Source organism: Stegodyphus dumicola, chromosome X1 (genome assembly GCF_044657685.1).
Source record: "Stegodyphus dumicola isolate Sdum_Otavi_A_Nest chromosome X1, ASM4465768v1".
In the NCBI taxonomy this organism is placed as follows: Eukaryota; Metazoa; Arthropoda; class Arachnida; order Araneae; family Eresidae; genus Stegodyphus; species Stegodyphus dumicola.
Window position 1 is genome coordinate 89995770 of NC_140780.1, and position 14157 is coordinate 90009926.

At 34.3% G+C, this 14157-nt stretch overlaps 1 protein-coding gene across 1 annotated transcript in view; it reads left to right on the forward strand.

Moving 5' to 3' along the window:
* Positions 1 to 14157, forward strand: part of LOC118193352 (diacylglycerol kinase theta-like) — a 238058-nt gene that overhangs the window by 128417 nt on the left and 95484 nt on the right. The window contains exon 12 of the mRNA XM_035364432.2: positions 6733 to 6797. Coding sequence (XP_035220323.1) covers positions 6733 to 6797 — 65 coding nt within the window. The remainder of the gene's footprint in view (positions 1 to 6732; positions 6798 to 14157) is intronic.

Below are 14157 nucleotides of genomic sequence, written 5' to 3' on the forward strand. Positions count from 1 at the left end.
TGCTTGTTCTCAGTTCAGGAATAACCTGTATGCTTCCTCCATAGACACGATCTTTCAGGAATCCTCCCAACCAAAAGTCAGAGTAATTTAAGTCAGGAGAACAAGGAGGGATGGCAATCACAAAACTTCTTGAAATTATGTGATCATCTCCAAAGTGGGCGTGAAGTAACCTATTCACTAATCTGTGAGTGTGAAGTGGTGCACTAATTTGTATCAAGACTGTAATTCATAAGCATTCTCATTCTCGTAAGGCAGGAACATCGGGTGGTGGTGAAGCAGTTTGCAGTAATGGGCACCTATGATGGAACATCTTTGGGAGCCTTGAAGGGTGCTTCCTCCATAGAAAAAGGAACCAAGCATAAAAACAGTAAAACTTGCAGCATACTCTGATAAAATCAGGATGCTGAAACCATTCAAGCACAACACCAGAAGTTCCAGTACTCCGTATGCGACAGTTTTGTATATTGACTGCTCTGTCTGGGGTCAAATGCAACTCGTCCGACTAGAAAATGTTCCAAAGCCATGCACTGTCAGTGGCTATACTTCCTGAAAGGAAGCTAGCAAAATCATTGCATTTATCCAGGTCTGCTTTTTCAAAAACTTAGATCTTGTGTGGACCACAGAATCATTTATACTGGTTGCATGACACCACTCAGCCAGCAGACACTCTTTCTACTTCGGCCACTTCTTCGCAGTGCACACAACATTATATGTTGGAATGTATGTAGTATAAGGTTATCAGTATGTAATGTAGCACAGGAATGTCAATAATTATTTATAATAATAGCAGGTTGTATTGTAGTAAGAGAAGTTATGGTTTAAGGTACTGCATTTTTTCCTCCTACTTCAAATTGCAGTTTCCTTTGACCGCTAATATAAGTACAGTTTGAGAACTGAAAGTTTTACTGGTGAACTTACTTTACAGCTGAAAGTAAATATCACTGTGCAATCTAACAACAATGAAATAAAAGGCATTAAATTTAGAAATACTGTTCAGTGTTACTGAAAATGCTGCTGGCTGTTTGTCATAAAAGAATTAGCAAGGAAAACAAATAGAATAAATGTTTGATAGTAAAAAGATTATTCATTTACTTTGTGAAGTTTGCAGAGATACTTTAATTTCATTAATTAATGCATTATGCTGCTACAAAAAAAAGTATTGCGATTTTTTTTAAATTCTTTCTGGTGCGGTGTATAAAAGAATTTAAATTGCGGTAAAATTTTACATGAACTGTGTTATAACGAGAACTATCGATGTGGTATATCATAATCGGACTTAAAGTTGGCACAGCGCCAAGCGCACGCAGTAATAAGAAAATGACTAGAATGCGAGTAGCTGTAGATATAAGTGTGTATAAGAGTGATGATATTTTTTGTACATATAATAAAATAGTGTTCGTAGCGGTTCTTATAAGTCCTTATATTTGAAAATAAAATAGAAAAGCCCGTATAGGTGCTTACTTTTTCTCTAAAGCACTTATTTTTCCTTTCTATTGCTTTTTTTTTTTTTTTTTAACAAACGCACATTTTTTCCCCGTACTAAATCCGAAACTAAATAAACAACTTCCTTATATCGAACGTCAAACGGTGAATCATAATCCCAGAAATAGCTTTTCTCCCTTTTTCTGCATTAAGATAACCTTTGGTGCGTGCGAGTGCAGACAGGTGCACGTCATTTTATTGGCCAAAGAATTGCGGAAAGCGGTAGAAAATTCCAGTGCATTCTGTATTCTTTTGCTTCCACCCAATACTACACATGTTTTAATTTCTATCAAGATTTTAATAATTTACATTCTCGTTTGTTACATTCATTCATTAATTAATATTACATTCATTAATAATTTACATAAAGATCGCGAAAGTACTTCCAAAAACTGTCTGAATGTGCAAAACATAAAATAGATCCTCCTTAGGTAAAAGTTCATCATTGGGAGTATCCAAGTGCTCCAGTGGAATGTATTCACATCGATTATGCAGGACCTATTTTTGAGCATATGTTTTTGATAATTGTGGATGCTCACTCAAAATGGCTAGAAGCCTGTCCAATGAAATCAAGCTCGACTTTCAAAACAATAGAATGTTTACGGAACTTTTTTTTGCACGATTCGGATTACCAATATTGTTAGTGAGTGATAACGAGCCACAATTTATTTCACATGAGTTTAAGCTATTTCTACAGAGTAACGGAATCAAACGCAGAACTACAGCACCATTTAAACCATCTAGTAATGGGCAGGCTGAACAGTATATGTTTACAGCAAAACAATCTTTAAGAACAATGCAAAATTATCCAGGAACTTTGAAACATACAATAAGGGAAAGCTCCAACTGCAGAGCCATGCAATGCTAATGCTGAAGAGGGAAATCTAACAAGAATAGATTTATTGTGACCAGATCTCAAAAGGAGGGTGCAAGACAGAGTTCAAAAAGGAAGCTACGAGTTTGCAGACCAAGGAGATAGATTGGCAGCAAGGAATTATCGCCAAGGTGATAGGCGATGAAGATTTGGAACCGTCCAATCCAAGGATGGGCAACTTCATAACACCATAAATGTAGATGGTCAGCTATGGTGACGACATATCAATCAGATGCATGATGGAGGAATCATAACAGACGAGGGGTTCATACGTCCTTCTCCAGCTCTCGTGATTTCCAAAGAGCCTGATAAGAGTGGAGTTCCCGAACCATCCAAAGATAATAGCCACCAGGCAGATGAATCTGTGTCGTCCTCCAAGCCCAAGGTTGTACGAGATGTTCCATCCACAGGACCTGTTGCATATAGATACAAACAGGTTATGAAAGAAACCAGCAGTGCCACAACCTTTGCGTCGTTCCAGTAGAATTTGACATCCCCCAGATAGACTGCAGTTATGATAAAGGGGAGGAATGTGGTATATCTATAACTATTGATGTGGTATATCATAATTGGACTTAAAGCAGGCACAGCGCCAAGCATCGAATCACGGGCACTAATAAGAAGAAAATGACTGAAATGCGAGTAGCTGTAGATATAAGCATGTATAAGAGTGAGGATATTTTTTGTACATGTAATAAAAGTAGTATGGAGAGTAAAAGAGTGTCTTGTGAAATAATTGTCCACTAAAAGATACACGGTAAACTGTAACTTTTGGACCCCAAGAATGCACAATTGAGACTTAAAAGAAAATCTAGAACAAAATCCTGAATTTTGAAAGCTGGTATATATTTTTTACAACTGCCCCTGTAGAGCATTTTCTGAAGTGAAAAAGTTTTATAATTTCTTTAGAAATTTAAAGTTTTAGAAATAATATTTATGTTTTTAGGTGATTTGATAATGCCACCCAGTTGAAACACACTTATGTAAAGCTTTTGAAAGTGATTTAAATTCAATCTTATTATTTTATCAAAAAAATTAGCAAATATAACACTGTATGAGTAAACCGTATCATGCTCTATTATTCTAGTGTAATGTTACAAGAAAATGTAACTCGGGTGAAAAATAAAAACTCAAAAAATGAAACTTTGACTCAGCTTTTAAAAATTATATTTTATGCTTTGGATAATATATAAAAAGAACATGCTTCTTGCTGTGATACCAAGAAACCCCTCCCACAGCAGACTTTTGATTTTCGAGCACCTTAAGGGCCTCTTTTTAATTTTTGGTAAATATATGTTGTTATATATCATTTTGTTCAGGAAGAAACGCTGTTAATCTATTTTATTATTTGATACACCTCAAAGACCTCATTTTGATTTCCAGCCCCTTTTTAAAATTTCGATGTATAATTTTGCTCAAGTAGAACATCTCTTCAATAGAGGTAAAGTACAAACACACTGTGAAGCTCTTCCCTAGCCCTGCGGAACCAGTGAATATTTTCTTTCCCAAAATAAATTATTTGCATCTAAAGCTGGCCTTAAGCATTTTGTCCCCTTTCATCAACTGTGAGGAGTTATTTCGAAAGCCGCGTACTTGGGGGGGGGGGAATTTCTCATGTTCTCTAGTGTTTCACCCGACATTAACACGTTGAGCGCGGCGCCGGATTTGCTGTCCTTTCCATTCAGCCGGCAGCAATCTAAGTAGTATTTTTTTTTAGAATATTTCAATACATTTCATTAAAACTAAATTTGATCACATTTCATTGAGACTATATTTATTTTTTAATGCTGCCGGTCCCGCGGACTGATGCCAGCCAAACGAAAATTCCAGTGCTAGTCCCCAGGGACCGATGCCGGCCACATGGAAAGTTCACTGCCGGCCCCCAGAGACCGGCGCCACGCTAAAAGTGTTAACAAAGAGGATTCCCTAAAGCATAAAGCCATGTTTGCAAATATCAGATTTCCATTCCACTACGGTGTGAAAACATAAAGCGAATGGTTATTTGTTATATTTGTGAGTAAGGTTCCCTTTTGTGTGATCTTATTGAAACCCAGGGTTTTGGAAAACAAAGTAATGGGTGTCTTACGGGATTAACATGCTGCATTTAACCCTTATATAATTGTGTAACCTTATGACACCAGATGACAATTTAGAAATCAATGAGTTTGTCTCAAGGGGGGGGAAAGGCTGATGTGGTGAAATTAAAATGTTAGCTAAACAAACATATGAAAACTCAACTGAAGTAAGCAAAAAATAAAAAAGAAACTAAATTACATTTATTCATAAAGTACATTATTATTGTTTGTTAGGTTCATTAAACTCTCCATCCCCATGTCATGCCATAGAGTAGAGAAGGATAAGTCTGATGCTGCCATCTATTGGCATGGTACCCGCAGTATGGTCGCTGGTATATTTTATATACTGGTATTAAAATCATATAAAGAATCTTTTTCAGTTTTGATTGAAGTTCAGCATGTATGTGTCATATTATTTTCATAACTGCAAAATTTTGATCATTGATAGGGCAGTGCTGCCTTTAGAATCAAAAGTAAACACTAGAAATTCAAGATTACAGCTTTTGGTCTAGAGAAATTAGCGTTTTTTAAGATGTTAAAAAATTGAAAGAATACCGGTATATGTTATATACCTGTGCCTTTTATTAAAAGACTAGATATATTTTTGCTGGGGATGGGTGGATTTTGCTTTTACAGTCTTTACTGTTTGTTATATTTTCCTTTCATTTATTTTTATTGAAGTAAGTTCACCATCAGGCTTTATTTATTCTTAAAGGAATATATTATTTTAAGTACTTCTTTGGTAAATTAAAAAAGACAATCAAAGTGTAAGGAACTTTAATGAAAACAAAGTATTAACAGAAGTATAACTAATAATATAATTGATAAGCTGTTAAGAAGATGTTTGGAAGTAGGACAGACCCAAGAATTCTTTTCAAGAAAGAAGACATTTCCTGTTGTCAAAAACATAGTAAAATTTTCACTTAACTGACCCCTTATAATGTATAACTCTGTAACTAGATGACCAGATACTTTCCTTGCTTTTCAGCAGTGCTAATTACTCTTGCCAACAGGAGCATGGAGGAATAATAATAAAAAATTGCCATAAATATTACCAATAGTTGTAATTAATCAGTAAGGAAATAGATATTAATAACCAGTAATTTTAACATGGTTTTAGTAAAAATTCATTGCATGCAGTTTTGATTTTGGGACGGACATTTGAAAAGTGGAATATTTGTCAAGACTCTATGACATTTTTGCAAGAAATGTGATTTTCCTGGGCAAAACCGTGAGTTAAGATAAGCATTTTGACAAGTAGTTAGATGAATTACAGTATTTTATCTATATTTTGATTTGACTGTGCCAAAGAAATTTTTGGTGTAGCACTAGAATCCCTGTGTTCAATACCCTACCCAATATCGAAAGCATAAGTAGTTTTCGAATGATACCAGTAAAATTACTGAGGAGATATTAATAATGATATAAATATTAAAGATAATATATATGTATTTGCGTAGTTTTTTTTAAATTTAAAATAATTAGGTGAACTAAGTAAAAAGGTAAATAATTGTAGATGGGTCGTGCAAAACTCAAACTGTCATGAAAATACCATCTGGAATAGCTAAGAAAGGCTGTCAAGCTGGTGAAAACCTGGTTAAGCTAAAAATGGATTAATACATGGGAAAGAATAAGATCAAATCTTAAGGTCTGCTATAGTAAAAAGAATTTTGTGTACATTTATTTGATTAGCATTGCATATATAGTATGAACTGAGACACAACAGACAACAGAAGCACACATAGCATTGTGAAAAAGTACAAAATAGCCAGGTTGACAATATAGAACGGCCACAGAATAGATTATGTACCTGGTACTTTATTTAAACATTGTGACTACACAATAATAAAGTTTCCCTAATTATACATGTTACTCCAGATGGAGAGTTATAAACATAGTATGACACTTAGTCCATTAAGCAGTATTCTTGGAGCAGAAAATTTCTTCGAATATTTTGAATAATTTGTCGATAGCATGCTCAGATGCTTGCAGCTTGGGCATTTTTTCTGAGATTTTACAAAGAATTTGACTGCACTGTCCATTTAATGAAGGATTTTGCTTAGGTTAAGCAGCTGTGTTTGAGCACGTTATTGCTATATATTGCAATGCATAACCATGTTTTTCACTTATCTTTCAGAACTAAGGATATTTATCTTAATAGTGGCAACTATCAAGTTCTTTAAGAGCAGATTTATTGATATTTCTTTTAGGTTATGAATATTTATTTTTACTATTCATAAAACTATTATTTTGTTGAAAAAGTTATTTCAATAGTGTAATCTACTTTGTTTTCTCTTTTAGCTGTGCATGAAAGAGCAATGGACAATCAAGAAGGACCTTGGGATTTATTAAAAAACATAGCTAGAGTAATTGTTTTGTAATAACTATTCCTGTAGTGCATTAGTAATTTTGTTAAAAATGTTATGATTTTGTTAAAATAATTATGGATACTTATTTATGAAAAATAATTTTTGTCTACTTATTTCATTTTGTTTGTATACAGGCATACACTAAAGTGTTGGGAAAGCTAGTACATTGTCTTATTGCTTATAGGCCTCCCAGCAAGATGTAAAAGGCATAAATATAATGGCACTAGGCCTTTCATGAATTTTCACATGCAAGTATTCTACACACAATAAATGAAGTACTTTTTGCAGAGCAGCCATGGTTATTTTGTATTCCAAAGTGTAAGGTTTGTGTGTTCCATGCTGCATTGCTTGATGTCACAGATGTGTTAGATCACATAGAATTTTGGAATGTCTCCAAACGGATGAGTGTTCTTTAACTGTAATTTGGCATCTCTAGACCTGTGTGATAAAATTTTACATCACTCAGGTTTTCCTGTTCAAGGAAGTCAAAGCCATCAAAATGAATGCAGGACATCTATGTATGGAATTTTTCTGATTTTTCTAATTAAGGTAGCAGTTTCCCAGTGATTGCCAGTTAAGGACAGATTATAAAATTATATAGCTATTACCATTTTGTATGATCCCCTGTTCGCATGCAGGATCGATAACTTCATGAGGTTTTTTCTGCATGTATTCTCTCTGCTCGAAAATCGGACGAGACTACTAGTTTTCAGTCATCACTCGTCCTATAGACATGTTTCCGAGCCTGGACAAGATGCATAGCTCTGCATTCAGCAGTTGTACTACAGTGAGGCATCTTGCTGTACCCATATCATCTAGGGAACATTGCTGTTTGTTAATTCTCTCTGCTCGAAAATCGAACAAGACTACTAGTTTTCAGTCATCACTTGTCCTATAGACATGTTTCCGAGCCTGGGCAAGATGCGTAGCTCTGCATTCAGCAGTTGTACTACAGTGAGGCATCTTGCTGTACCCATATCATCTAGGGAACATTGCTCTTTGTTGATTTGTTGAGGCTTTAGTATTCATTTCTGATGTTACTTGGAGCAGTATGGTGCATGTTTCATATGAAATGATCCTTGACGACCAGTGTTGGTCATATTTATGCAGTTGGTCTTTATTACTAGACATCTCAAGAAGTACATTCAATTTGCTTAACTTGCAGTTGTTATGGTGAAAACTGTAAAAATTTTCTCTATCTGTAGATTTATATAAGCATTTGTTAATGCATATGTGCCATTGCTGTGTGATCCCAGTAGGCTTGTGTTTATTAGTTTTTTCCGGGCTTTTCAGTGTGCATATGTGCAAAGTGAATATTTGTAAGTTGAAACTTTAGACAAATGATATTAAGAAAAAAATCTTAAAAATGGAAGACTTTATTGACATTTCAGGAGGACGCAAATTTCGTTTTCCATGACAAAAATAGTTTAACTTTTGCCATGCACAGTCGAATAATATAGGTTTTCCTTTTAATGAAGTTAGATTGACTCCAAATGATCTTTAAAATGTTTCTTGGTAAAATAAGTGCAACATTTCTTCGTGAAACATTTAGTTTGCAGAGGCAAATTTATGGTGTTATGCAAAATGCATTTGCAAGGAGCCACAAACTCATTTATTAGTTTGTGAATACAAACCATGATGGGGAGCAAGAACTTTAAAAAGATGAAAGATGAGGAGCACTAAATACTTTTTGTTCACCACTGCATAAACATATCATTGCTTATGAACTTTTTCCATTAGCATTTTGAATGATCCACCCTGTTTTCACACACATACTGTATTTTCTCCCATGTTTTTCCACATAGATTTTTATCACCAGATTATAATTTGCATTATATCCCCCTTCCTCAGTGCATTTAGGAAACGAGCTCCCTTAAATTTTAAAATGCATTCATTCATGTCATGATTGTTTTCATCTTACTAACAAAGATAAAAACCTATGCAAACTACCCACAAAGGTCACACAGAAACCTTCCTTTCTAACTGATGAACATTTTGCTCGCCTTATATAATAGACCAATCACAATGAAACAGCAATTCTACTGAGTCAGCAGCACATTAATCTTCTCTAATTATTCATGGATGATTTGAGGCCTGAGGAGTAGCAGAGAAGATAAGAATAAGTGAGATACAGATCACGGGGAAGTAGAAATGAAGATATCTTATTAGATATTGTAATATTAAAATTACTTTATATTCCTATTGGAATGTAGGTTTCTTTTAAAGAAATAATACAATACTAGTTACTTGTAGTTTATCCATGACTACTTTTGTTGTGTTCTTACTGTAACGAGTTCTTTCAGAAATTATTCACATAATTCTCCTCTTCCAATTTTCAAATGATAAAATTTATAAAAAGAAATGTGTCAATTGTTAGGGAATATGATAATGTTTTATTTCCCTTCTGTTCATTAGCAGGTACTCTACAGTAAGTAGGTTATTATTATAATGAAATTCCTTTAATATGGATTAGAATGATATCAAGTTTGTTGAAGTAATTTTAGTTAACCTGATGCAAGTTTCTTATAGTTATTAATGCAATACAAATTGGAATGATGATTACTCTATATTTTGAAGAACAATTCCTTAAATACACAAAATGTTTTCTGCTGACTTCCTCACTGTATGTTGTAGAATGCAGAACAGGCCATAAAGTTGATATATCCATGAAACTCAAGGAAGATAGCTAGCTTCATGAGAAATTTTTTTAAAATTTATTTAATACATGCACACAAAGGAATAAAGATTTTTTACTTATTAAATTATTGACAGAAATCTTTGAACCATGTTGTACACATCTTCTTATAAAGTCGTCCTAACGCTTTCAATTTTTTTGGCAAAGTTTCTGTCCGCCTTCACAACAGCATCCACCAGTTAACTTTCACTTTGCGCTTTCTTAGCATTTTTTCACTTCATATATGTCCCTGCTTGGGAAGCATATATGTCTCCTTAAAGATCATGCACACTGTCAAATCTGAAGTTTTTCTTCTGTGTACCCCTGCATGCACTCGCAATGTCGTACCCAGAACGTACCATTTCACTGGAGTACACAAAATCACGTGTACGTAAACCATGCACTTTCAACACTTGTATGATAACATGATAAAATTATAATTTCATATCAAAATAAGATTAGTGTACAGAATAGTCAGTGGCATTTGGTTACCATGGTAGTTTTACATAAACCTGACCGCAATTCTGAATCATTATAAAAGAGGATGCATATATAATAACTTTTGTTAAATATAAATAATGATAAAGAATTTCCTTAAATGTTACAGACAGTTTGTTCGCCTGTTATCTTCTGTATGCCATGCTACCCACTCACTGAGTTACTGCTAGGTAATCCCCATAGAGCATTTGCGTTTCCATGTTGTCTTCCTATTCAGTAAGAAAGCCTTATATTATACCTTTGTAATGCCACAACAGACGACCTTAGCTGTGTTGGGTTGAGTTTGCATTAGGTACCTAAAAGGATTATGGTCAGATACAACCTGGATATCTGCTCCAAAAATATGTGTATCAAATTTCTGAACAGCCGAGAAAACACTACAGGATTCCTTCTCACTTGAGTGCCATATATTTTGACAAGATGTTAGTTTTGGGCTATAGAAGTACTCTTTCCCTTCATCATCTGTTTGAGACATACAGGCACCAGCCCTGAAATGTCAATATATATTTGGAAATGTTTATTTAGTACAGGAGTGAATAGTGATTACATATCGGAAAGATGTCTCTGTAATTTCTGAAAAGCTGTTTCTTCATGTACCCAAGGGATGTCAGAGGATAATCTTCTTAGTCAAGTTTGTAAAATGAAATAGTAAAGTGGCAAAATTCAGAGTGTAGTCATGGTAGTAGCTGGAAAGTTCTAAAATACCATGTGCTTCCTACTTCCTTTTTATTGTTGGTCTAGACCAGGGTTTCTTAAACTTTTTCAGTCGCGACTCCCTTTTATCACAGATTTTTTTGCAACCCCACAGGACCCCATAATATTTACAAAAATTTTGTGCGACCCTCATAAGTATTGCGCAAGTCCGACACATACGTGAGTGAAACTAATTTTTTCACTTGTACTGTAATATACTATTGCAGTTTTAGGTCATTGATTTTTAATTTTAAGACATAGAACAATGTGAAAATTAATATATAAGTAACAGACGAAATGATGGCATCAGGTGCAAAGCAAGGAAAATAACGTTTATATTATAAAAAGAATGCATCAAAACGTTTTCATTTTTTTCTTTGTCTGTATTGTCTTATCTTTGTTTATTTTCAGATACACTGTGTAAAAATATTTGGTAATTGTAAAATTATTAGAAGTTAAAGAAATATCAAACTGCTAAAATTTTTTGCGACCCACAGTTTAAGAAACCCTGGTCTAGGTATCTTCATAGATTCCACTTTTTCTGGGTACAGTGAATGCCTTCCAGAACCTAAAATGTCGACAAGTAATTTCAGTTCCCTTTTACCAAAATTGCACTTTTCTGGTCCAGAACCTAAAATGTCGACAAGTAATTTCAGTTCCCTTTTACCAAAATTGCACTTTTCTGGATTTACAGTAAACATATCCTTCACAGAGTTGCCAAATCTCCCGATTTAGGCGGGAGACTCCCGACTTTTTCTTATTCTTAAAATTTCTCACGATTTTTATGGAACTTGGCTTAATACTTTGTTATATGAACAAAAGTGATTTTGGACGTCTGAAAGCAATTGAATTTTCTCTAGATTATATCTAAAACAAAACCTTACGAATCAGATAACTTATGCTTTGTGAGTGAGAGCATTATACGTATCCCAGAAACGTCGTTCTCCAATTCTCCAATGGGCATCGAACTCCACTGCGTGTCAGCTGGCGTATATTAGCCAATGAGGACAAGGCAAGCTGTTATTTGGATGTTCTTTAGTTATTTCGTTCAATTTGTGCTGAGTTGTGTGAGTGCACGTGCCTTCGGGAAATAGTTTTAGAAATTATCATCTTTTGTTATGTCTGCGAGAATGAAATACTCGTGTACGTTTCAAAAATCGTACACAGTTGACTTTCTTTTCATTATTTCCTCAAGGAAATGTAATAAATTTGTGATGTGCACCACCTGTCGTTGTGATTTTTCGAATTCGCAATGTGGAAGGGTGGATGTTCTCAAACATGTGCGAACACAAAAACACGAGGATAACATGAGTTGTTTTTTAAAAAAACGAAAAATTGAATTTTTCTTCGGAAACAAAGGACCAAAAAGTTATTAATGCAGAATGTCTGTTCTCTGCCTTTTTACTGGAGCACAACCTGCCACTGAATGCATCGGATCACGCTGCAGCTTTATTTAGAAAAATGTTTCCCGATAGTGAAATTGCTAAGAAATACTCAAGTGCAAGAACCAAAACAGGTGCAATTGTTAAAGAAATGGATTTGAAAAATAAATCTTCAGTTATTGATTGCACAAAACAGCTCCGTTCTGCCTCTCTACGGATAGAAGCAATAATACCGATTCAAAACTGTATCCAATTGTTGTTTCTTTTTTTAATCCAGATTCTTAAGAAATTGAGTGCAGTATACTTTCTGTCCCCATTTTAGAAGGACATTTGACAGGCTAATTATTAAACTTTAAAAGAAAATGCAGGCCCTCTGGATAATTGCTTAGCACTTGGTGCCGATAATGCACCAGTATTGGTAGGCTTGAAGACTGGTGTTGCAGGCATCTTAAGAAAGGAAAATTCAGATTTGCAGATTATGAGGTGCACCTGTCACCTCTTAAATTTAGCAGCTGAAAAAGGGGCAGCTTCTTTACCAATAAATGTGGATGAACACATTGTTGATATTTTTTATTATTTTAAAAGGAGTTCTAAAAGGAAGGAAAAATTGAAACAGTTCCAACAGCTGCATAACAGCAGTTTACAATTAGAAAACTTGAATGAAGTTATAAAATCAGCTAGGATTGACACCCAGTGGAGTTTAATTGGAAAACTGAAAGGTGCTGATGGAATTTTAAAATATAGCCAACTGTCTAGAATTGTGTTGGCCATCTTGACAGTTCCCCATAGTAGTACAGAGTGTGAGAGGATTTTCAATGTTGTTGCGTAAACGAGGACTAAATTTAGATCTAATATTAGTGATGACACATTAGAAAAACTTTTCTTAGCGAAAGCAGGCCTACGTGTCAATTGTAGTGAACAAAATTAGTTCTTTAAGAAAGAAACATCCTAATTTTCTAAACTAAAATTCCCTCCTTTTTTTTTTTTTATTTCCGTAAACGATGCAAGTAATAAAAATGTTTTTTTATGTGTAAGGTATTTTTGTGTTGCTTGCATTTAAGAATTAGTTACTATTAAAGTTAATTCATTATTAAAAACCATATTTTTATCATTTAAAAAGTCTTTTTAACATTGTGAAAAATCTCCTGATTTCTTTAAAAAATCTCCTGATTTTTGAGTGTCATAGGTTGGCAAGTATGCCTTCATAAGGTTTTGAATACTTTTCATATGCTCTAAGTGCTCCTTCCAGTCTTCAGAAAAAATTACCAAATCATTATTGTATAAGCGACAGTTTTTTTATAGAATTAGTATTCTGTTCATTACTTTTTAAATATGCTTTGCGCATTTTTTATTTTGAATGGTAATACTTTCTGCTGATAATAGCTTAAGTGCTTCACAAATGGTGCATAATTCTTCTCTTCATCTCTCATTGGGATCTTCAGTATCTGTTTGTCAAGTTAAGCAAGGTGATGCATTGCAAATTCTCAATCTTGCAGAGCAGTTATTTTGCATGTTTCATTGGATATGTCTGATCCTGCAGATTTATTTAATAACATAAAATAAACACACAGTCATACTTCCACGTTCATTTTTGCTATGCATACAACAGGGTGAGCCCAATCATAATTGCTATGCTCTGTTAATTCAAGCTCGAGCAACTAATTAATTTACCAATCATCTTCACTTTGGATGATCTTCTGAAGTAATCATCTTACTGATAATCTTAATCCCTTGAGGGGGGATTTGATACGAGTGTAACTTCTAGGGTGTACACACAGCAGTAACTCTGACAGAATATTCATCAACTTTCATACTATCAAGATTTCTACTAAAAACTGCATACTTGCATAATATTTTACCGAGTTTGTGTTGTTATTGCTTAACTAATCACCTGTGACAATTTTCGATGTACTTCATAATATTTTGTGTCTTTTTATTTTGGTCGGTGGGAGTGTATTGTGTAACCTGTTGTCTTCTAGACACATCTGGATATAATTTATTTAGGTAAAACTCCTTCATACTTTCATTTTCCAGTCAAAACAGAATGTGGTCTCAGGATCTCTATGATAATGACTGGTTCTTGTGAAGTATTTAGTAGTTATTGTGATGA